Source organism: Lontra canadensis, unplaced genomic scaffold (assembly GCF_010015895.1).
Source record: "Lontra canadensis isolate GAN:19392208 unplaced genomic scaffold, GSC_riverotter_1.0 scaffold25, whole genome shotgun sequence".
Taxonomy (NCBI): domain Eukaryota; kingdom Metazoa; phylum Chordata; class Mammalia; order Carnivora; family Mustelidae; genus Lontra; species Lontra canadensis.
In genome coordinates this window covers 812,100-836,255 of record NW_022631019.1, presented here as the reverse complement: position 1 = coordinate 836,255, position 24,156 = coordinate 812,100, and the positions used below count along the sequence as shown (strand labels likewise).

Here is a 24,156-nt window from a genome sequence, read left to right as displayed (position 1 = left end):
ACCTTTCTGACCCTGGCTGGTAACTGTTTCTCCGTGACCCCCAGGAAGTACATGTACCTGGATGTTCTTAGCGCCTCTGCCCCTTCTTAGTAAGACACACCCCGTTCCACCACTTTTTTCCCTTCACAGTAGGTTTTGAAGATCACTCCATGGGGAGACAGGACAGTCCTCCCGTCTTCACTGCGGCTCGGCTGGGGCTCCGCAGCCCTCCGCCAGCCTCCGCTTCTGCCGTGGACAGTGCACGGAGGGTTGTGGATACGCAAAGGCCGGCGGGCAAGCCGGGGAAGAAGCAGCCTGGTGGAGGGCGTGCGGCGGGAGGACTGTGATTTCTGCTAGGGAAGCGACCGTGGGCTGATGGGGCGCCGCGGCTCTGCTCCTCCGGCCCAGCCTTCAGAGCGCAGAGACCCGCACCCGCGACCCGGCGATGACCGCGGACGCGCGCGGGGCCACGGCTAACGCGCGCGGTTCCCGCCTCCCCGGCGCTGTGCGCAGGGCTCGGCGGCCACCCCGGTGGACGGTTTCCCGCGCGAAACCAAGCACTTCGCGGACTCGCTGCGGCCCCGGGAGGCACCTCGACGTCGGGTGCCGTGGCGCGCGGCGCTCGGCGAGGGCTGGGCTGCGCCGCACTCACTCCCGGGTCCCCGCCGGGCCTGGCCCGAGAGGCCCTCGTCGCACCCCCACGTCTGCGCTGCAAATACGCGCTCCGGCCGGGCCGGTCGTCCCACGACAGAGCGGGGCTGGGGACCGCGGGCAGGGCTGGGGAGGGGGACGCGCGGCTCGGCGCGGCCCGCACATGGAGCCCGCAGTCCCGGCCTACGACGCCCGCGGGAAAGCCCCGTCGGCGCGAGCACGACACTCGCTCGGTGGACAACCAAGCTGCCCCCGGGCCTGCTTGGGCCAAACCCCCAGCTACGGCCCCGCGCGCTCCCGCGTCCACCGAGCCGCGGGATCCGCTCCGGGACCCTCCACGGGCCGCCCGCGCCCCGGCCGCACTGCGCCTGCGCGGGGGCGCCCCGGACCGCACCATCGCCCGAGCAGGGGTGCGCGCGGCGGGCGAGCCCCACCCCGGCCCGTGGAGCCGCCCGTCGCCATGGAGCCGCCCGCCGCCCTCGACGCCGCGGCCCAGGTCTGGGAGCGCCCGCGGAGGAGCCTCTGCGACCCCCGGCGGGCCACAGAGAGGTGGGTCCGTTCGCCCCGGAGTCCGGGTTCGGCCGGGCAGGCACCTGCTGCAGCGGGTCTCGCCCCCGGTGGTTTTCGCGGAGTCCCTGGCCCTGGGGCTGGTCCGCCCGACTTTGCGGGCCTCACTGGGGTCGCGGCGCCGCAGTGCCAGCCCTGAGCAGAGCTGGGGGGACCCCGGCTGGGGAGCCCAGCGGAGGAAGGGAGCCCCGAGTCCTCCCCCTGGGCTTTTCTTTCTTCTTTAAGTTTACTTTTAAAAATATATTATTTATTTATTTATTCATGTGAAAGAGAGAGAGAACGAGCGGGGGGAGGGGCGGAGGGAGAAGCAGACTCCCCGCTGGGCAGGGAACCCCATGCCGGGCTCTATCCGGCGACTCTGGGATCATGAGCTGACCCGAATAGACGCTTAACCGGCCGAGCAGCCCCCACCAGGCGCCCCTATTGGGTTTTTCAAAGGGAGCCCAGTTTGGGCAGTGGAGGGGCTCCTGCTGTGTTTCCCACCAGCTGCTGGTCCTCTCCTCGCACCCTTCCCTGCACGTCCGCGCTGAGCCAGGCGCTGCGCCAGGTACGGAGTCCGCACCGCCCGGCTGGGCCGCCAGGTGCCCGGAATTCCCTCACAGGTGCTCTGGGCAGGTGGACGCGCGCGCCCGCGCACCCGGCGCAGACTGGTTCTAAAGTGAACATCAGGAAAAAGTTACACACACACACACACACACACACACACGCATGCATGCATATATACATGCATGCACACACATACACATATACATGCCTGTAGACACACATACACATACATATACACGTACACACATAAAGTGAACGTCAGTAGCAACTACCCAGGTCAAGAAATAAAACCATGTCCACAGGGTAAGTCAATCCGCCCTTCCCTTCCCGCCGGCAGACCTCACTCACCCCCAAGACCCGGGCTGGCTGTTGTGATTCTCATTTCCTGGCTTTTCTTCAGGTGCACCCCCCCGTGTACGCATTCCTAAGCACCATAATTAAGTTTCACTGACTTTGGAATATCATATAAATGGAATAATACTATATATATTCTTCTTTAATTTTTGAAACAACCCCACGTTTACATAAAAGTTGCAAGTTCAGCCCCAAAATTGTCTTTTCCTGAGCCATTTGAGAAGTCACTTACGGGATGGTTTCCGACCGAGCCACACTGTGCGGGGCGCTCTCCCACATGACCTCAGAAGGGCCATCAAAGGACACTCACGGACGTGTCACCACCACCGTTAAGCACCTTTTGACAGCTGATCCCAGAAAGCCACGAAAGGGAAAGGATCCCATCTGGGATCACACGTTGCACTCCGCAGTCCTTGTGTGTCTGCGGCGTCTGGCCCTCAGCGTCCCTTGCATTTTCTGGGCATTCAGGATGCCGCCTCTGACGGCTGCAGGTGGGTCTGCAGAAGCTCTTTGATGTGGGCTTGTCTGATGTTTCCCCAGATGAGGTTTGCATCATGCGTCCTTGGCAGGAGAGTCACAGGACTTATGCGCCACTTTCTGCCCATTCCGGCCTGTGGGGCGGCTCACAGTGGGCCATGTCACGTTACCGGGGACTTTCACCTTGATCACCAGATTAACGTGCTCTCTGCCGACGTCTGCCGTTCCCTGTGTGATTTACACGTGTGGTGTCAGGAGATACGTTGAAGCTATGTGGCCGTGTCATCCCTCTGAGGCTGGAGCTGGGTGGCTCCCAGTGACACCCCCACCCCCGCCGGGCCAGGGCTCTGATGTCCTCCACGGGCAGCCTCCTCCTGCTCCCGCCTGACATCCAGCTCGGGGCCACAACTGCCCCAAGCCGGCACCCCCCTCAGCACCCCTGTCTAGGCCACCATGGATCCTGCTTCTCCTGCCAAATCTGGGGCACCTTTTGCACCTTCTTCCCTGGTGGTCGTGTTCAAGGGGGCACTGCAGCACAGCGCCACACGGTGGATCACTCGCGCTACCCCAGAGCACCCAGAGGAGGACCCCTGTGCCTGCGGCTGTCCTGCTGCGGGATTCCGGACTCTCTGCTGTTCCCAGCCTTGCTGCTCTGGAGGGTCCTGCTGTGTCCCGAAGCCGGAGCATGTGATGAGTTGAACTGTGTTTCTTCAAGGAGAAAACATCATGGGTTGAAGCCGTAATCCCTAGGATCTCGGAATGTGGCCTTCTTTGGAAATAGGGACATTGGGGATGTCATTCGTTGTGATGAGGTCCTACGACAGGTGTCTTTATAAAAAGGAGGTATTTGGACGTAGATCTGGGCCCCTGGAGAACACCATGTGGAGGCTGGAGTTAGCCCGCCGCAAGCCAGGGCACTGTCAGAACCTTGGAGAGGCCTGGAACACACGCTCTCCCAGCACTTCAGGGGGACCACGGCGCTGCCATCACCACGATGGCAGGTCCCTGTCCTCTGCAAGTGTGAGAGAATACATTTCCATCGCCCAGAGACACCTCGTGTTCCGCTGATGGTGGCATTCCCAGGACAGTAATGCAGCATCTCCACGTGTCTGTAGGGCGCGCCCAGGGCAGAGCCCGGAGTCAGAGAGAATGGAAGCAGAGTCGGGCCCCCAAAGGCGACCACGACCTCATCCTCGGAACTTGGGAATATGTTCGACGACGTGGCACGGGAATTCAGCTTGTTCAGCGGGGTCTGGGCTGGGGACATGATCCCAGATTATCCAGGCGTCCTCAGGAGTGGGACAGGGAGGCGGGAGAGGGGAGAGAGCCAGAGAGCCCGGGGGGGACGGTAGCTCACACTGCTGGCTTTGAAGATGGTCGAATGGGGCCTTGAGCCGGGGAGTGTGGGGGAATCCAGAAAGGAACGCGGCCCTGCAGCACCTGGATTTTAACGCAGCGAGACTCACTGCAGACTCGGACCACCTGAATCCCAGCACGATTAGTCTGTTAAGTCACTGGGTTTGCAGTAACTTGTTACAGCAGCAATGGGAAAGTGATACAAAGGAATATACTTTTTCACTTTACTTTTCCAAAAAAAGATTTTATGTATTTGAGGGGAGGGGCTGACTCCCCGCTGAGCAGGGAGCCCGACATGGGGTTTCATCCCAGGACCCCGGGATCATGACCTGAGCCTAGGGCAGATGCTTCACCGACTGAGAATTACAAATGAGGCTGGGCAATGTGTGTTGATCGCCGACAAATAGCTTATCCAAAGCGGGATCCTGTTGAGAGCTACGGGGAACCACGTGAAGCACGGCGGGAGGCCGGCGGGACTCGGGCCGCTGACACGCAGGAGTGCGGCTGCCCCGCGCCGACCGGGCCTGCTTGAGGGTGAAGGGGGGCCCTGCTGACATGCTGCTCCTTGGCCGCCAGCGGCCCCTTCGCGGCCCGTGCACCGTCCTTACACGCTCCTGACGGCAGAGCTTTTGGGCCACGTGTCAAATTTGTCTTCTGGTTTGTAACTTCTCTTCGAGGCTCCTTTGGGCATTCTCCGAACAAAAGTTTTCAATTTAAATGGACATGACCCCGCCCCAGCTTCTCCTCTCGTGGCTGATGTCCGCAGTGCCCTGTGCCCCCAGCTTCCACTGCGGCCCAGGTCAGCCATTCCCGCCTGCGGCTTTCATCCGCAGGGAACCGAGGCCCGGCGGGGAAGGCCCGGCCGTTGGGCTCGTGACGGAGGTGGGCGCCCTTGCCTGCTGGTGGCCCGCGCGCTCCGGCTGGGTGTGGGGCGGTCGTGAATCTGTAGAGCAGTTTGGAGAGAACTGGCAGTACCTGAACACTCATTCATTTATGCCGACTTTGTTCTTTTTTTTGCACTTTTACTGTGGAAAAGTGCGATCTCGGGAAGGCAGAGAAGGGGCGACCCAGACTCGCAGGCCCGGTCCCCTTGGGTGCCTCCCGCTCCACGCTGCTGGCCGCGGGAGGCTAGAGAGCAGCCGAGGTGGGGTGTTTCCACCTGTAACTACCGCTCTCCCAGTGAAGACTCCCTTTTGGCATAACTACAAAATCGTTATCAATCCCAATAAAATTAACCTGAATTTCTTGATAAAATCGAACACCAGTCTGCCTTCACTTCACATCGTCTGGAAAATAAGTCTGCAGCTGCTTCCTGGAGTCCGGGGGCAAACAGGAACCCCGCACCACAAGTGACCGACTTGTCTCTTTTGGTTTAAAGCGGCCGCCCTGTTCCTCTTTTCCGCCTTGACATCCATTTGCTGAAGTTTTGGATCATTTGTTCCATTTCTGTATGCTGGAGGCCTCCTTTAATGTCAGCCTCCAGTGTCTTCTCCGGAGAGGATCTGCACGTCTTTTGTTGTGTCCGGTTTTACGTACCTCGTATTTCTTGGTATAATTCAAAACACACGGCATCTCTTCCAAACCTCATTCCCTCCGTTCTGAAGAACAGAAATATATTTGGTTTTTATGACTGGACTTAGGTCGAACGACATCACTAAATCGTCTCCGTTACTTAATGCCGGATGTCTGCGTGCCGGTGGATTGCTCCGCACACGGTCCTGGGATCTGAGAACTTTTCCACTTTGAGCTCCTTGTGTTCCTTCCAGAGGGTTCTGGCTGGGAGCCCCAGCGGCGCTGAGTGGAAGCAAACGTCCTTGTTTTGTTCTCAGTCCTGTGGCTTTTTGTGCTTAGAACTCATGACGTTTCCTGCAAACGGCCTTCCCCACGTTAAAGAAATCAGCGTCCAGTAGAAGATTGCGAAGTGGGATGTTGAATTTTATCAGTACTTCCCCACATCAATCGAGTCGATCATGTAAGTCCCTTCCTTCGGTCTGTCACCCACGGTGAGTTAACCTGATTCTAGCGGGAAATCAGGCCCTGGGGTACCGAGGTTGCGTCCATGCGCTGCTGCGGGAATCAGGCGGGGGATGCTGCCCCCCCTTCCCCTTTCATTGTCCGGCTTTGGTGACAAAGGTGACATGAGCTCCGGGAAGTAAGTCAGGGAGTGGGCCTTCTGCCCTTGCTTCCCAGAAGCAGTGTGCATGCCTCGCGGGTTTCCCAGAACTTGGCAGGGCGGCCTCTGCGCCCCGAGCCCCCTTCAAGGGACCGTCTATCTATTGAGTTTCTTTTACGCTCGTGGGATTCTTTAACATTTTTCTTTTCTTCAAACCATTTTGATTACTACTATTTTTCTAATAACTTGTCCATTGTCTAAATTTTCACATTTATTGGCATAAAGTTGTTGTTGATTGACTTTTTTTACTTTGTAATGTTTTATATTTGTCAGTTTTGCAGATCTTTAAAAAATCCAAACTTCCTGTTTTCAGGGGCCTCTCTCTCACATTTGTTTTCGTCGCGCAGATTTCTAATCTTTGTCATCTTCTTTCTTGCACTTTCTTTGGGTTTCTCTGGCAGGTCTTTGCTCACCGCTTCAACTGGACGTGGAGCCCGTTTGCCGTTCTCCTTTCCGCGACAGACGCTATGGGGCCGCAGGTCGGTGGGGCTCCAGCTGCGTGGCTGGTCCCCGACTCTCCTGTCCTGTAACTCATTGCACCGTTTCCACGACGGTTTTTCCCTGGACCCTGGGTCATTTAGAAGTATGTTTCTTGGGGGCACCTGGGTGGCTCACTCAGTTAAGCCTCCAACCGTTGATCTCTGCTCCAAGCTTGATCTCAGGGTCATGGGATCGAGCCCTGCACTGGGCTCCACGCTCAGTGGGGAGTCTGCTTGGGACTCTCTCTCTGTCTCCCCCTGCCCCTTCCCTGCCCATACCCTCACTCTCTCTCTCCTTCGCTCTCTTTCTAAAATAAATAAATCTTAAAAAGTATGTTTCCTAGTAGTTCTCTAAAAGTAGTTCTCTATTGCTTACTGATTTGGGCCGATGAATTTTGGCCAGAGAACAAGTTTTTAGGATCGTCTTTATTGAGGAGTAACTGGCGTGCAATATTGTGTTCATTTCAGGGGGCACCACAGTGATTTGAGATACACCTGCCTTGTGAAAGCGTTACCCTGATGTGTCCTGTCCCCATCTGTCACCATACAAAGTCATCACGACATGATTGACTGTGTTCCCTACTCCGTACAAAGCTGTGTACCCTTCCAGGCCTTCGAAATTGACTGGCACCTGTTTTGGGCCCAAGACACGGCTTTCATAAATGTTCTGCGTTCGCTGTAGGGGACCCTGAAATCCTGTGGCTGCCGGGTTCCGGGTGTCTGTCGGCTCAGTTTGCTAATGACGTTGTCCAAGTGCACATCGTTGACAGCTTGTCTCTCCTGGTTTTGTTAGAGAGTGTGTTACGGTGGCCCATGAGAGCTGTATCTTGACCTTTTCCTCATTCCGTCCACCTGTGCTCCGCTTGCTTTGTGACCAGTTAGTGGGTGCGCGTGGGCTTCTGGGAGCCGAACATCGGGTGCGGACGTCCTGCGTGGCTGTTGCTGCTTTTCGCCTCTGGGATTCCGTGTGTTTCTAGATAACACCGCCGGCCTCCTCTTCACAGTTCCTGGCCAGCGCGTCTCTCTGAATTATAAAGCCCGGGGCCCCCTCAGGCTTGTGTTCTAGATGTCTCTTCGGTAGTGTACAGTTAGATTTTTTGGTCGTTGTTATTGTTCTTTTCATCCAATTTAGAAGAGACTTTTTATTTATATACAAACCTTGGCCATTTAACCTGTGTATATGCTTGCCTTCACTTAGATTTTGACCTGAAGGTTTCTTATTTCTAGTCAACTCTTCGAGCTTCTTAAGGCAATTAAAGTACAGTTTCACCCAGCGTTTCTGCTTGTTTTCCGTGCGATGGCTGGGACGTGGGCGGCCGTGCAGCCAGAAGCAGGGAAGGCACTTCGAGCTGCTTGTTCAGCACATCTGAGCAAATCTCTGTTTCAGACTCTACCCCACCCCCACTTCATCGGCGCCCAGTTCTAGGCCTTTCACCGGTGGGTGCTGTGCCCCAGGGGCGTCGTGTGTCAAGTTTTCCCCCGGAAGTTCAGTCCGCACCCCTGCCAGCCGGGCCGATAACATCCTCATGCCTCCCAGCTTCTGTTTTGTTCAAATGATGTCTCCTCCCATTGGCCTGTTTCTTATGGACTCGTGTGTTGGGAAAACTGAATCCTTCTGCTGTGGTTTTAGTGAGAATTTAAGAGGGGCCAAAGGCCGCCCCCTAGAAGCGCCCTTTTTTTTTTTAAGATTTTATTTATTTATTTGACAGACAGAGATCACAAGTAGGCAGAGAGGCAGGCAGAGAAAGAGGGGGAAGCAGGCTCCCTGCTGAGCAGAGAGCCTGATGCGGGGCTCGATCCCAGGACTCTGGGATCATGACCTGAGCTGAAAGCAGAGGCTTTAACCCACTGAGCCAGCCAGGTGCCCCTAGAAGTGCCCTTTTTAACTGGACATTCAGAGGGTGTGTGGTTGACGGGCACCTGGCTGGCTCAGTCCGCGGAGCGGTGACTCTCTTTCTTTCTTTCTTTCTTTCTTCCTTTTTTAGAGAGAGGGAGAGAGGGCTTGGGGAATGGCAGAGAGAGAGAGAGAGAATCTTAAGCTGAGTCCATGCCCAGCACAGAGCCAGACGTGGGCTCGACCTCACCACCCTGCGATCATGACCTGAACCAAAGTCAGGAATAGGAGGCTTGACCAACTGCACCCCCCGGGCGCCCCGCGACTCTTGATGTCTGGACTGTGAATTCAAGCCGCACGTCGGATGTATGCATCACTTACAAACAAAATATTAAAGAAAAAGTGTATAAAAAGCGCTATGATGTACTCGTTTTCCGTGAAACTGTGATGTTCCACCTCTGCTCAGACACTCATTCTCCAGGGGGTCAGTCACACTCCGTTGCCATGAGCACATGGAGGTCATGGCCATGAAGCAGAACAGATGCCTCCACTTTGTGCAGACCTTCCAAGAGCTCGGCCATTCGCCGACCAGTAGGTCAACAGATTTTATCAAACGGGAGGAACATTGTTGGCATTTTACAAGATCCTTTAAAATTCTGCCTCTCAGAAGGGAAACGCATGATTCTTTGTGGCATTTCAAAAAATGGATTACTAGCCCTGACTTACTCGTGATTTGTCCAGGAAACGTTATTAGGCTTTGAAAATACTTTTCAGTTAATTATTCTGAAGCAAGTGCTAAATTAAGCAGTGAGAAACAAATTCGTCTATAATTTTAGCATCTCCTACGTAAGATCAACATTTAAAATCAACGTTCCCTATCAAGTTCTACACAGACGAGCTCCGAGCGTTCCCCAAATGATGAAGTGTAAGGAATATTCTGAAATTTCCTAAGAATTGCTCTTGAGGGGCGCCTGGGTGGCTCAGTCAGTTAAGCCTCTGCGTTCGGCTCAGGTCATGATCCCAGGGTCGTGGGATCGAGCCCCGCATCGGGCTCCGGCTGAACGCGGAGTCTGCCTCGCCCTCTCCCTCTGCTGCCCCCCTGCTGGTGCTCTCTCTCTGTCAAATAAATAAATAAGATCCTAAAAACAAAGACTCGCTCTTGAGCCGCGCTGTAACGCACACCCCACGCTCCCCCGCGCGTCCTGCACCTGCGCTTGGGTGAGTTTTGATCACCGCATCCCCCAGGGAAGCGCCTCTGCGGCAGGACCTGGGACGTCGCGGGCCACCGCGGTGCTCCCGCCCCCGCCCCGTCCCCTGCCTTAACCTGGAACCTCTCCCCGAGGACGAACAGTGCAGCCCGCGCTCGGGTCTCCTCGTTCTCTTTCGTGTCCGTCTCCTTTGCCCGCCGCCGTGTGTCTGAGATGCAGCCACGTGCGGTGTGGCCCCGCGTCATCCCGTCCGGCGACCCGGGCGCAGTGCGGGACGCTGGCTTGGGTCCGGTCGGGGCTGCGCGCGTGCGGGCGCCCTGATGCGCGCGTGCGGGACTTGCTTCGGGCTGCGTCCCCGCGGGTCCCGGCGCACAGCTGGAGAAGCGTTTCTGGCTCCCGTGGTACGTCCGGGTCATTCCGGTCGCGACTCGGTGTTGGGATTTTGGATTTGGGGCATCATGTGCGGCGGCGCGTCCCTGTGCTTTCTCGCCGGTGACTGCGGCGGCCGCGCGCCGCTGCCCGGCCTCGCTGGCCCTTCCCGCACCTTCCCCAGCGCGTGTCCTAAGACTTCTGTGCCCTCCGGCCGGACTTGGGACTTGAAATCGCTGACACTTAGGGGCTCTTTACATGGCCTGGTTGGAGGACCGCGGGCGAGTTCGTGCGCTGCGAGTGCTTTTTCCAAGGCTCCGGCTCGTGCATTTTCTTAACGTCTTTTTACAGGAGAAATTGAGAATTCTTAGGAAATCCAGTATTTATGGTTTTTGAAAACTATGACCTTATTCATCTGTAACTGTAATCATTTGTTTGTAGCTAAAATTTCTGCTTCCCAAGATGGAAGAAGACGCTGTCCCGGCCCCGCCGAAGCCGCGTCCGGGCGGCGTCGGGCCGGCGGCAGGAGCCGGTGAGATCCTCCCCGGCAGCCGCGGTTTCCGCAGCAGCGAAGGTGAGTGATTCGCTTCACGGTCTCCCTTCATTCCTCGTCTTCAGGGAGACCACATCGTTTTAGCTTGTATGTTTTTTCTCAAAGAGGGAGCTTACATTTTTCTGTCTTTAGTTGACAGAAAGATAAACTATGGCTGAGAATCCTGAAAGGAGCACACGTGGTGTTCTGGTTGGACCATCTCTGTTGAGAGCTGGGAAGCCATTTCCATCCCAGTCCTTTGAACAGGACCTGTTTTTGTTTTCTTTCCCTGAAAGCTGTTAGACTCCAAAAAATCGCTGATAATCTCACAGTTTTCTAAGACATGCTTTGATTTGGGTTAGCGCTAGGCATCAGGCAGGACAATCCAACCCGGACTAAGTTCCTCGGTCCCCCATCTAACCCCAGCATGGCTCCTTTCTCAGTACTGAAGTGAGACGTAATGAGGCATGCTGATGTGAGGTGAGGTTATGTGACATATTGTGAGGTGAGGCAAGGTAAGGTGGTATGAGGTAGGATGAGGTGAGGAGAGGTGAGGTGATCAAGTGAGATGTGTCGAGGTGGGATGTGGTGAGGTGAGGTGATGTGTGGTGAGGTAGAATGAGATGAAGTGAGGTGAGTTATGGCATTGTGAGGTGTGGTAAAGTAAGGAGTGATGAGGAAGCCAGGCTGATGGGAGGTGTGGTGAGGTTAGTGAGGCGAAGTGAGATGATGAGGTGCAGTGTGGCGTGGTATGGTGAACTGAGGTGAGGTGTGGTGTGGTGAGGTGAGGGGGCTTGAGGTGAGGTGACCTGTGGTGACATGAGGTGAGGAATGGTTTGTGGTGTTGTGAGGGCTAGTGATGTTTGGTGAGGTGAAGTGAGGTGTGGTGATGTGAGGTTTGGTGAGGTGAGGTGAAGTGTGGAGTGCAGTATGGTGCTGTGAGGTGAGGTGAGGTGAGATGAGATGCGGTAAAGTGAGATATAGTGTGGTGTGGTTCATGGTATTTGAGGTGTGGTGAGGTGAGGTATGGTGAGGTGTGGTGAAGTGAGGTATGGTGAGGTGAGGTGTGGTAAGATGAAGTAGGGTATGGTGAGGTGAGGTCAGATGTGAGTTGGGGTGTGGTGTGGTGAAGTGAGGGGGGGTGTGTGGTGAGGGATGGTGAGCTGAGGGTGAGGTGTGGTAAGGTGAATTGAGGTGACTAAGGTGAGGTGAGTTGTAGTGTGGTGATGTGAAGTAAGGTAGTGATGTGAGGTGACGCTTGGTGAGATGAGGTGTGGTGAGGCAGGCTCTGGTGTGGTTTGTGGTGTTGTGAGGTGTGGTGAGATGAGGTGTAGTGAGCTGAGGTGAAATGAGGGGAGTCGAGGTCTGGTGAGCTGTAGTGAGATGAGGCCCGGTGAGGTGAGGCATGATGTGATGTGAGGTGAGGTAAGATGGTGTGAAATATAGTGAGATGATGTCACGTGAGGTGAGGTGTGGTGTGGTGAGGTGAGGTAAGATGAGGTGTGGAATGGTGTGGTGAGGTGAGGTAAGATGAGGTGTGGAATGGTGTGGTATGGTGAGTTGAGGTGAGGTGAGGTGTGGTGTGATGGGGTGTGGTTTGTGGTACTGTGAGGTTTGGTGAGGTGAGGCAAGTGAAGTGTGGTGAGTAGAGGCAAGGTGTGGTGCAAGTGATATGAGGTGAGATGAGGTGAGGTGTGGTAAAGTGAGGCATGGTGAGGCCAAGTGAAGTGAAGCATGGTGAGGTGAGATGAGATGAGATGAGTTGAGAAAAGTCGATATGAGGTGAGTAGAAGTGAGGTGAGATGAGGTGAGGTATGGTAAGGTGAAGTGAGGTATGGTGATGTGAGGTTAGGTGAGGTGAGGTGTGGCGTGGTATGAGATGAAGTGTTGTAGGGTGAGATGAGGTGTGAGGTGAGATGAGATGAGATGAAATGAGGTAAGGTGAGTTGAGGTGAGATGATGTGAGATGAGATGTGAGGTGAAATTAGGTGAGGTATGGTGAGGTAAGGTAAGGTGGGGTGCGATGAGGTATGGTGAGATGCACTAGGGTGAAGTGAACTGATGTGAGGTATGGTAAGGTGAGATGAGATGAGTTGTGTGATAAGGTGAAGTAAGTTGAGGTAAGATTAGGTGAGGTGAAATGAGGTGAGGTGAGGTGTGGTAAAGTGAGGTGAGTTAAGGTGAGATATGGTGAGATTAGGTGAGGTGTGGTGTGGTGAGGTGAGATGAAGTGAGGTGTGGTGAGGTGAGATGTGGTGAGGTGTGGAGTCGTGTGGTATGGTGATGGGAAATGAGGTGAGGATGCTGTCATGGGTAGTTTCTGGTGAGGTAAGGTGTGGTCAGGTGGGTGAAGTGAGATGTGGTGTGATATAATGAGATGAGGTGAGGTGAGGCATGGTGTTGTGTGGCATGCTTTGCAGTGTTGTGGGATGTGGTGAGGTGAAGTAAAGTATGGTGAGGTGAGGTGAGGCAAGGTAAAATGTGGTGAGGTAAGATGAGGTGAGGTGAGGTGAGATTAGGTGAGGTATGGTGAGGTGAGGTGAGATGAGGTAGGTGAAGTGTGGTGAGATGAAGTGAGTTGTGGTGTGGTGAGGTGAGGTGAGGTGTGGTGTGGTAATATGAGGTGAGGTGTGTTGAGGTGAGATTAGGTGAGGTATGGTGAGGTGAGGTGGGGTGAAGTTGGGTGAGGTGAGGTGTGGGAGATGAGCTGAAGTGTGGTAATGTGAACTGAGGCATGGTGAGATGAGGTGAGGTATGGTGATGTGACGTGTGGTGAGCGGAGGTAAGATGAGATAAGATTAGGTGAGGTATGGTGAGGTAAGTTATGGTGAGATGTGGTAGGGTGAAGTGAGCTGATGAGAGGTATGTGAAGTGTGGTGAGGTGAGGTCTGGTGAAATGAGGTGAGTTGTGGTGTGGCGAGGTGAGGTAAGGTGTGGTGAGAATAGCTAAAGTAAACTGAAGAGAGATTAGGTGAGGTGAAGTGTGGTAAGATGAGGTGAGATACGGGGATGTGAAGTGAGGTGTGGTAATGTGAGGTGATGCTTGGTGAGGTGAAGTGTGGTGAGGCAGGGTGTGTTGAGGTGAGGTATGGTGTGGTGTGGTTTGTGGTGTTGTGAGGTGTAATGAGTTGAGGTGAAATGAGGGGAGTTGAGTTGTAGTGAGGTATTGTCAGGAGAGGTGTGGTGAGGTGAGGTGAGGTAAGATGAGGTGTGGAGTGGTGTGGTATGGTGAGTTGAGGTGAGGTGAGGTATGGTGTGATGTGTGGTTTGTGGTATTGTCAGGTTTGGTGAGGTGAGATGTGGTGAGGCAAGGTAAGTGAAGTGTGGTGGGTAGAAGCAAGATGTGGTGCAGTAAGTGATATGAGGTGAGATGAGGCGAGGTGCGGTAAGGCAAGGCATGGTGAGGCAAGGTGAAGTGAGACATGGTGAGGTGAGATGGGATGATACCAGGTGGAGTGAGATGAGATGAGTTGAGGAGAGTTGATGTGAGGTGAGTGGAAGTGAGCTGAGCTGAGGTGAGGTGAGGTATGGTGAGGTGAGGTGAGGTGAGGGGCATTAATGTGAGGTTTGGTGAGGTGAGGTGAGGTGTGGTGTTGCGTGAGGTGGGGTATGGTATGGTAAGGTAATATGCGGTCTGGTAAGGTGAGTTGTGGTGCAGTGAGGTATGATGAGGTGTGCTGGGTGAAGTGAAGTGATATGAGGTATGGTGAGGTGAGGTGAGGTAAGGCATGGTGAAATGAGATGAGTTGTGTGGTAAGGTGAGGTAAGGTGTAGAAAGGTGAGGTATGGTGAGGTGAGGCAAGGTGAATTGAGGTGTGGTGGGATGAGGTGAGGTGTGGTGATGTGAGGTGTGGGTAGCGGAGGTAAGATGAGATGAGATTAGGTGAGGTATGGTGAAATGTGATAGAGTGAAGTGAGCTGATGTGAGGTATATGAAGTATGGTGAGGTGAGGTGAGGTGTGGTGAGATCAGCTGAAGTAAACTGAGGTGAGATAAGGTGAGGTGAAGTATGGTGAGATGAGGGGAGGTGTGGTGATGTGAGATTTGGTGAGATGAGGTGAGCTGTCATGTGGAGTGTGGTATGGTGATATTAGATAAGATGAGACGTGGGGTGGTATGGTTTGTGGTGTTGTGAGGTTTGGTCAGATGAGGTATGGTGAGGTGAGATGAGGTGAGTTGTATGGTGAGGTGAGGTGTGGTGAGGTGAGGTTTGGTGAGGTCAGATGAGGTCAGGTGAGGTATGAAGTGATGTGGTATGGTAATTGAGGTGAGGATAGGCATGGTGTGGTATGGTTTGTGGTGTGGTGAGTTTTAGTCAGGTACGTTGTGGTAAGGTGAGGTATGATGAGGTGAGGTGAGGTGGTGAGATAAAGTAGTTATGATATAGTGAGGTGAGGTAAAGTATGGTGATTGAGGTGAGGTGTGGTTAAATGAACTGAGGTGAGTTGAGGTGAGATTAGGTGAGATAAGGAAAAGATGAGGTGCGGTGTAGAAATGTGAGGTGAGGTATGTTGAGGTGAGGTGTGTTGAGGTGAGATTGGGTGAGGTATTGTGAAGTGAAGTAAGGTGAAGAATGGTGAAGTGAGATGAGGTGAGGTGAGATTAGATGAAGTATGTAGAGGTGGGGTGATATGAGGTGACTTGAGTTGAAATTACTGAGATATGGTGAGGTAAGGTAAGTGAGTTGAGGTGAGGTGTAGTGAGATGAGGCGAGGTGTAGTACAGTGAGGTGAGGAGTTTAGGTGAGGTATGGTGTTGTGAGGTTAAGTGAGGCATAATGAGATGTGGTAGGATGAAGTGAGTTGTTGTGAGGTATGGTATGGTGAGATGAGGTGAGTTGTGGTGTATTGTGGTGAGGTGAGGTGAGGTGAAGCGTGTTGATGTGAGGTGACCTGAAGTGGTATTAGGTGAGGTATAGTGATATGAGGTAAGGTTTGGTGAGATGAAGTGAGGTAAGGTGAGTTGAGAGATAAGGTGAGGTTTGGTGAAGTGAGGTAAGGTGTGGTGATACTGAGGTAAGGTATGGTGAGGTAAGATGAGGTGAGGTGAGTTAAGATGAGGTTAGGTGAGGTATGGTGAGGTAAGGTGTGGTGATATGAAGTAAGGTATAGTGAGGTGAGGAGAGGTGAGATAAGGTGGGGTGTGATGTAGTGAGGTAAGGTGAGGTAAGATGAGAGGAGATCAGGTGAGGTATGGTGAGGTGAGCTGAGGTGTGGTGAGATAAGGTGAGGTATGGTGTAGTGAGGTGAGGTAAGTTGAGTTGAGATTAGTGAGGTATGGTGAGGTGAGGTGAGGTAGGTGTGGTGATGTCAGGTATGGTATGGTAAGGTTAGTTGAGGTGAGATGAGGTATGGTAAGGTGAGGAGTTGTGAGGTGAGTATGGTGGGATATGGTGAGGTAAATCAGTACCCAGCTTTCCATCTGCTAAAATTGTATAGGGTTTTCTTGTCTTCTCTTTCCCATGTTCCCTGTGATTTGCACTGATGCCTTTTTTAGTTCCTCTCATTTCCACTGAGAGTAAATGAAGGAGTGGTGATATGTGCTATTGGATGGTTCCATTGGCCATGTTTTGCTGGAAGTCTACAGAGATTCTCTAAGACAATATTTCTTAAACTTTTCTGTCAGAGAATCCCTTTACATTCTTAAAAATTATTGAAGACCCAAAGAGCTTTTATGTTGATTATATCTTTTAATATTTACTGTATTAAATATTAAAGCTGAAAATTGTTTGTATTTATTCACTTAAATTAGCAAAACTGAACCTGTTCTATGTAACAGAAAGAATCTGGTCTGTCAGAAGATGGCGGATTCTCACACGCGCATCTATGTTAGCCTGTTGTGATACTATGTATCATGAGACCTTTCGGAAAACTCCGCTGTACACTTAGGAAATGAGAATGAAGGAGGCAAATGATGTGTTAGTGTTGTTAGGAAAATGGTTTTTGATTTTGCAGACATTCTGCAAGGGTTTGTGGCACTCCCACCGGGGTTCCCTGGGCCACACTCGGAGAACCATTGCTCTGAGACACCAGCAGCTTCTGTGCCCGCCGGCGTGAGCCGGTCTGGGTTTACCCCAGGGCTTTGGACCTGAATGACTTTCTCTGCTCTTTGTTTTTTCTCTTGCCTCGATTTCTAGAACGAGAGGCCCCGGAGTTTGCGGTTGAACTTCCTCCTCCAGAAGCCGGGAAGGGAGCTGGCGCGCCACGGCCTGGGTAAGAGCCCGGGGTGGGGGTGGGGGGGCAGCTTCCCCGCAGCCTGCGCGGGCGGCCGCGGCGGGAAGGTGGGGCTGCGCTTCAAGGCCAGTCGGCGGCCTTTCCACGTTCAGCCCCGAGCAGGGGCACAAGGCTGGCGCCGGCGCCCAGGAGACGAGGGCGGCCCCCCCAGACGGACGGCGGGCCTGCGGGCTGCGGAGGACCCTGAGCCGCCTAGAGGAGCTGCGCCGGGAGAAGGAGCTTTGCGTCCAGAGAACCAGGTGAGGGACGCTGGGGTGGCTCCTCAGGGGAGGGCGTGATGTTGGGGTCCTAGGATCGTCCCCCACTGGCCCAGGGACCCGCCCGCCACCTGCTCCAGGGCCACCCACTGGGTGCTGGGTGCTCAGCGGGAGGCTGCTTCTTCCTCTCCCTCTGACCCTCCTCCCACCCCGCCCCCTTATTCTCTCTCTCTCTCTCTCTCAAATAAATTTAAAAAGAAAAGAAAACCAAGGGGGGGGGCGGAGCTGGGGGGAGCAACGGCGGGCGTGGTGAGTGATGGGCGGGGCGAGCGGTGATGGGCGGGGCCATGGGGAGAAAGCGGTGGTGGGCGGGGCAGGGTGCCCCCCCCCTTGGGGGAGTTGTGGGTGGAGCCACCGATGGTTGGCGGGGAGAGCTGGGGTTGGGGCGGTGAGAGGGGGTGGGCGTGGCGAGCAGTGGGAGAGGCGGTGGGCGGGGCAACCCCGGTCCTGGAGGCGTCGGCCCAGCCCTCTGACCCCGCCGACCCCACAGGCCCCGCCGCTGGACCCTGGCCGTCCTTGATGCACAGGCTTCCTCCTGCGTCCTGGGCGGCGCGTGCAGCTGCAGAGGCTGCCCTCTCTGTTCCCGCCGGGCCTCGGCCGGGCTGGTGCCTGCCTGCGTGGGGCTTGCCCTCCGGCGGACGGCGCCGCCCCTGCAGGCCCCTCCCGCTCCACAGGCCCCTCCCGCTTCCGCGTGCTCCCCCGGTGTCTGTGCAGAAAAGTTCGAACCTGCGGAAAAGTTGGAAACTTTTGGGCATGGGTGTAGCTGTCGCTCGTGCGCCGCGGATCGCTTTCTCCGGTCCCTTCTTTCTCCGTTCATGTGATTTCTTTTTGCTCAGCTGTTAGCCAGCAAACTGCGGAAATCGCAATACCTTACTCCTAAATACTAAAAACACAGAAACACCCTGTGCAGAACCTCTGCTCGGTTACTTCCCCTAAGGAGACGGAGTCCTCGCCGCAGCGTGCGCCCGTCCCGTGCAGCTCCTGCGCGTCCCCCGGACGTGGTTTGGAGCTGCTTTGGTTGTGCTGATCACAGGAACTAGAATTTTGAGTTGGGATCTGTCCGGGCCCACACATTGGCTGGTGGTCCTGATGGGTCTGTGAGTTCTGGGTCACCGAGGAGGGGCTACAGCTGTGCGCCCTGTGCACAGCCCCCAGGGCTCTCCCCTCTGCCCTTGACAGGCCTGCGCTCATTCCTTTCTGCCGTTTCATGCTCATTCCCATTTGGGCTGAGGTCACCCAGGGGGTTTTCAGAAACCAGATGTCCAACACTGTGATCATGCAACCTGATGGTGGGAGAGAAATCCCTGGAAAGATGACGTGACCTCAGCCGCTGGCCTGGGCGAGGGGGACAGATGACCGTGTCCCCAGCCTAGGCAAGGGGAGCTGGAGGGAAAGGCCCCACTCTGCCCTGAACCCCACTGTCGTTTTCTGAAGATGGGGAACAGTCAGAGGCCCCTGGGGAGAGCTTGCGGAGAGGCCGCGCTCCGGACAGCCACTCATCCAGATTCTGGCTTGTTCTCAGAGGAGAGCTGCGCGCTTGCCGTCAGAGGGTGGAGCTCATCACCAAGCAGCAGGCGAGCGTGGCTGCGGAGACGGCTGCGGAAAGAGAGGCCAACAACACGTAGGTCATCTGCCTGGGGCGCTGAGGGGGGCAGGCGGTCGGGGCTCAACCTAGTCCCAGGCCAACCAGGATCTGGGCTAACACCTGTGGCCTGCGGTGCGAGGAAGCAGACTAGCTGCCCTCCAGTGTGGGAAACAGACACAACCCAAAATGGAAACAAAGAAACCAGTGATCAGGAGGACAAGAAAGCTGGTGGCCGTGAGGTCAGGAAGGGTGACTACTTTGAGACAGGTGGTCAGGGAGCCCTCCTGAGAAGTTCCTCCAGGCTAGGACCTGAGTGACGAAAACAACTTGCCTGCAGTGACCAGGAAAGAACATTCTAGGGGGTGGGGATGTGCGAAGCCCCAGGAGCACCCAACAGAGGGTCCACTCTGTGGGGACAGTGCAGGGGTACTAGTGGGCTTCAGGGAAGAAACGTCAGGACTGGCTTTGCCTTGAACACCCAGCCAGGTGGTGCCTCTACCGAAACTAGGGGACAGGGCAGGCAGGGGGGTCCAGTGTCTGCGTGGCTGCTGCACAGACACACCGGCTTGGAGCTCCACACGCACATGGGGCTGGCGTCCGCAGATGCGCTGAGTGCCCCTGGGAGCCAAATGGTGTCCTCGCACTTCAGCCCTGTAATTTCATAGCAGCCCTTGGAGAGACTTGGGGACACTAGTGACCTGCCCAGGGTCACCCTGCTAAGAAGGGATGCATGCCATGGGACTTTGGTCCCGGCGCTCTGAGCTGGAGGCCGAGGGCAGCTGCTCCACTTGCTGCCAGGAGAGGGAAGAGCGTCCGCCACAGGGGCCAGCGCCAGGCCCCACTGGCCCCAGGAGGGCTGATGGGGCTCCTGGCCACTAGGTGCTGGGGTTCCAGGGGCCGCAGGACAGACAGGGCCAGGAGCCCGCTAGTACTTGGAGCAGCAGCTTTGGGAAGCTTGCAGCCCAGCCCCCGCAGGGAGAGACAGGCTCTTCTGTAGGATTTTGAAATCCTCCTGATTCTGTGGACACAGCAGGCCAGGTGTCCGGAAACGATGCCTGGACCGACCAGCAGCTCACAGCCCCTCCCCAGCCGTCGTGGTACCCGCACAAGCCGGGTCCTGTGGGCAGCATCATCCTAGGCTCTTCCCGCAAGGCAGCCCCCCTGGCTACCACATTTATCACAGTGTCCCTGTCATTACGTCAGAACACACCAGGGGTTAGGACGACTGGGTGGTGCGCTGGCCGGCCCCAACTGCAGCATGCAAGAGGGGAATGACGTGAGAGGACGCAGAGTGGGCTTAGAACCGAGAGTCTCGGGACGCCTGGGTGGCTCAGTTGGTTGGACGACTGCCTTCGGCTCAGGTCATGATCCCAGAGTCCCGGGATCGAGTCCCGCATCGGGCTCCCAGCTCCACGGGGAGTCTGCTTCTCCCTCTGACCTTCTCCTCGTTCATGCTCTCTCTCACTGCCTCTCTCTCAAATAAATAAATAAAATCTTTAAAAAAAAAAAAGAACCGAGAGTCTCCCACTGGCTTTTTGGCCTCCCGGCGCAGTCCTGGGGCAGGGGCGCCGGGTCCTTCCTGGATCTGAGTGGCCTGCAGTTCGGACAGGCTGGAGCTGGCCCCTGGCGCTGGGGGAGAGTGGGCCGTGGCGTGACGCGGGCAGGTTGTCTGGCAAGTTCTATGACTGGCCAAGCAGCCGGCAGTGGGCACAGGACGTTGCACCCGTTGCCATCCCCGCTGGCAGGTTTAGACAGGTTTCTCTCAGGAAGATGAAAAGGCCAGGAGAAGGCCACCCTGGTGGCTGCCGGGGGTCTCGGGGCCAAGCCGCCCTCACCTGCCTCCCTTGCTCCCCTGCCCCTGTGTCTCAGCAGTGCAGCCGTGGGCCGCCTCCAGGCGGTGTCCAGACGCCTCTGCAGGGAGCTGGACGCTGAGCGAGTCCTGCAGGCGCAGATCAGGGAGCTGCTGCGGAAGGACGAGTGAGTGTGGTGCGGTGGGCGGGCGGGAGCCTTCAGCTTGACCTCTAACTGCCCTGGACCTGGAAGGAGCTCGTTCAGTCATTGAAAGGACAAGACTTCACGTTTTTTGAAGTGTTGCCCACGTTCTCCATGTTTGTATACATTAGGAGACCTGTGAAATCTGCTTTTCCTCCCCCTTTCCTGTCCTGTGCTAACAGAGCCCCCAGCACTGTTTTACACAAGTGTTTCAGGGGTGTCCCGGGCGGCTCAGTCAGCTAAGCGTCTGGCTGGTCCCGCGCCGTGGGCTCAGGTCGTGGTCTCAGGCCTGAGAGGGAGCCCGCCCCAGGCTCTGCACTCAGCGGGGGTCAGCCTGACGTGCTCCCTCCTTCTCTCTCCACCCGCCCCCACACTTTCTTTCTATTAAAAAACATTTTTTTAAGTGTTTCACAACCTTTGTGAAGGCTCCGCCAGAAGAGAGAGTGTTGCGTTGTCCTCAGTGTTTCGCAGACCAGATTGCAAATATCAGCTTTGCCTCTAGCTCCTTGAAGCAAGAAAGGGATCTAGGACGGGTCAGAGCTCTTGTCCCTCGTGCCCTGCTCCGCCTGCATAGGGGCCCCCTCCCCCAAGCGCTGGCCAGGTGGCCTCTGGGAAACACGCAGGAAGGCACAGAGAGGACCAGGATAGGGCGTCGGCCGCAGGCCACACCTCTGCTAGAAGAACCATGGCGGCCCCCAGCAAGTCTCGGGGCCGGGGATCAGTCCGGAACCCCTCCCTTCTGGAAGCTCAGCACAGTCCAGCCCGATCCCCGGCTCCTATGGGCTAAAGCACAGCCCCCTCCCCATAATCTAGAGAGAGGAGGGAACAAGAGGAAGGTGGCCTGGATGGTGGATCCTTCTGTGAGCAAGCCAGAGAGGATGAAGGCATTTACGTGGCCCTTGCTTGACAGTTGGCCCCAAGGCCAGGGCTCACCAGCCAGCACCCAGCTGGGCAGTCATCTTCACCAGAGCCACAAAAAAGCTGTGGTCCTGCCTTGTCAGATTCCCAGATCCATCTGTGCTCCTGTGCGTGGCCAGGGTCCAGGTGATCTGCACTCCTGTGCATAGCGGCAACCCAGTGCGTCCACAGTTGAGCACAAGCATTCTTTCAGCCTTCTAGAGGGTCGGGAAGCCAGGAGCAGTGTGGCTGAGTGGTTCTGACTCAAGGTCTCCCCTAAGGATGGCAGTCAAGTTAGTGGCATCTGAAGGCTCACTGGGCTGGATGGGGGTCAGCTTCCGGGCCCACTTAGCTGTCCCCAACAGAGGCCTCCTCCTAGGGCTTCTCGGAACAGCCCCCCCAGGTGAGCAATGTGGAGGGGGAGTGGAAGTAGCAAACCCAAAGCCCCGGTGTCATCTCAGAAGTGACGTGCTATCCCCGCTGCCACATTTGGATCCACAGAGGCCAGGTGGGGGCAGGTGCTCAGGGTGTGCATACGGGACGCAGAGTCACGGGCTGTCGCCTTGGGAACTGGCCACCTCGTGTTGAGTCTCAAGTTGGCGTCCAGACGTGGTGTTGGCAGAACCAGCCATCGAGCCCGCAGGCGCCTGGCATGTGGGGAACTGAGCCTCCTCCTCACCTGGGCACTTCCGTCTCTAAGATGATGCCATCGCATGGTGTCATGGTGGCGCACGGTGAGCTGAGCGACTGTGCTTCTCAGGGAATCGCAGCAGTGACAGGGACGCAGGTGAAGAAGGAAGTTCTGTGTCCAGAGAAAGCGGCTGTTCCCCAGAACACAGACCGCCATGCCCAGCTCGGGGCAGGACCGTCTGCGTCGTGAAGGGCGTGTGCAGAGTGCAGCCTGGCCGGCCCTCTGCTGCGGGTGGACTGGGTGCTCAGCCCCAAGGGGCCGAGTCTGTGTACCTTCCCAAAACCTCCCGCATGCGTCTGGCCCTCTGACCTTCCTGTCACAGTTACCTCTCTCTGACTGACCATGCTATTTGGAGATTATTATTTGGAGAAAGTGGGACCTTAGTGAAACCCCCATCTATTTCAGGCCTAGGGACCCCATAATCAATCAGCCAAACCTTCCTGCCACCCATCCATGGCCAGAGCCCAGAAACCCCCAGAACCCCAGCCCCCCTCCCCTCCATGTCCCAGTACCACAGGGAGCCCCCTTCAAGGCCAGCGTCTCCCACCTGCGCCCCTGGCCTATTTCAGGATGTCGCCCCGTCCACAGGCCAGGTGGGCGCCGGGGCAGGTGGGTGCCCATGGGCCATCCAGGTGGAGATCCAGGTTCAAGCAGGGCAGGGGCCGCAGGTGCTGAGGTGAAGGGGGAGCCTCACTCTCCAGCAGCTGCAGGCCCAGAGGGCTCCCAGGAGGACAAGCCGACCTTCATCGGTGTTGGTCAAAACTGGCTGACCAGGCCCTCCCAGACCCCTGGAGTGGACACTCCACGGAGGGTGCGGGCCCAGGTGTCCCACACCGTCACCGACACAAACAGAAGTGTCTCTTGTTTGAAGGAGCAGCATGTGGCACGTTGCCATCCAGGAGAGACAGCTCGAGGATGCCCGGAAGTCTGCCTGGGAGGAGGAGGCGGCTGGCAGGAAGCGCCGCTGGGAGCAGGCCGCCAAGCAGCTCCGCAGGGAGGAGGAGGCTGCAGAGAAGGCGGAGTGGAACAGGCTGCTGAGGGTGAGGTGGGTGTTGAGGGCCTGCGGGCGTTGTGGCTCTGGAGAGACTGGCTTGTCCCCGCTGAGCCCTGCCCCAGCCCATGGCCCGGCCGGAGTCCTCCTCAGCGCCACCCCTCCCCCTGCTGGACCTGACACCCTCTTTTCCTTCCCTTTCCTCCTCGGGCTACTCCCAAGGGCTCAGACCCCGCAGTTCCCGGGGTGCGGGGGCCTCCTGTTGGGCCACTCCTGAGCGGGGCAGGGCACGTCCGCACGTGCGCCATGGCCCCGTCCCACTGTGAAGGGAGCACCCCACTCCCTGGGCACAGCCCCCAGCTCCTTTCCCGAGGTCCTCGCCACTCTTCCCCTCCCCGTCCCAGCGAGTCCGCTGCCAGATTGCTCTGGGAACCAAGACCCTGTCGCTCATGGGGTCCTCAGCCACCCCTCCCCTCCAGTTGGGTCCTGGTCCTGTCCGTGGTGCCCGTCCTGCCCCGTGTCCCCATCTTGGCCCTTGCCCTTGGCACGAGCACACAGGTGTCACCAGCCTGGCCCTTCTGGACACCTGTTCTCCAGGTGGGCGTGGCCCCTGCAGAGCTGAGGCTCACGCGTGTCTGTTCCCACTGCCCTGTGCCCCCACAGGAAGTCCACGTACCTCCAGAAGGAGCACGGGCTTAGGCACCAGAAGCTGGTGGAAGACGCCCAGAGGAATCGCAAGACGGCAGTGAAATTCCTGAAGGCTTCCCTGAGAAGGTAGCATTTTCAGACTCTCTTCCCGTAGATACCCCAGAGGAGAAACAGAAGAATGGATCCTTCGTTTTTGTTTTAAAATTCCCCAATTTTATTATTAAATCATCACCTTACTGTTAAAAAATAATAAAACTGTGTTTTTAGTTTTGAGCTGATCACCTGCTTGTTCTCAGAAGAGGACCTCCCATGAGGCGGCAACAGCCTCCAGTCCGGG

General features: G+C 56.2%; 1 protein-coding gene across 1 annotated transcript in view; it reads left to right on the top strand.

Annotated features, from left to right (window-relative positions):
• The first annotated feature begins 354 nt into the window (after positions 1 to 354).
• The window catches only part of CFAP74 (cilia and flagella associated protein 74), a 64,808-nt gene continuing 41,006 nt past the window's right edge, over positions 355 to 24,156 (top strand). The window contains 15 exon segments of the mRNA XM_032863178.1: positions 355 to 406; positions 409 to 476; positions 479 to 589; positions 591 to 689; positions 691 to 864; positions 866 to 1,055; positions 1,058 to 1,179; positions 10,435 to 10,525; positions 11,956 to 11,958; positions 16,662 to 16,737; positions 16,851 to 16,997; positions 18,538 to 18,636; positions 20,470 to 20,577; positions 23,052 to 23,225; positions 23,835 to 23,945. Coding sequence (XP_032719069.1) covers positions 355 to 406; positions 409 to 476; positions 479 to 589; positions 591 to 689; positions 691 to 864; positions 866 to 1,055; positions 1,058 to 1,179; positions 10,435 to 10,525; positions 11,956 to 11,958; positions 16,662 to 16,737; positions 16,851 to 16,997; positions 18,538 to 18,636; positions 20,470 to 20,577; positions 23,052 to 23,225; positions 23,835 to 23,945 — 1,625 coding nt within the window.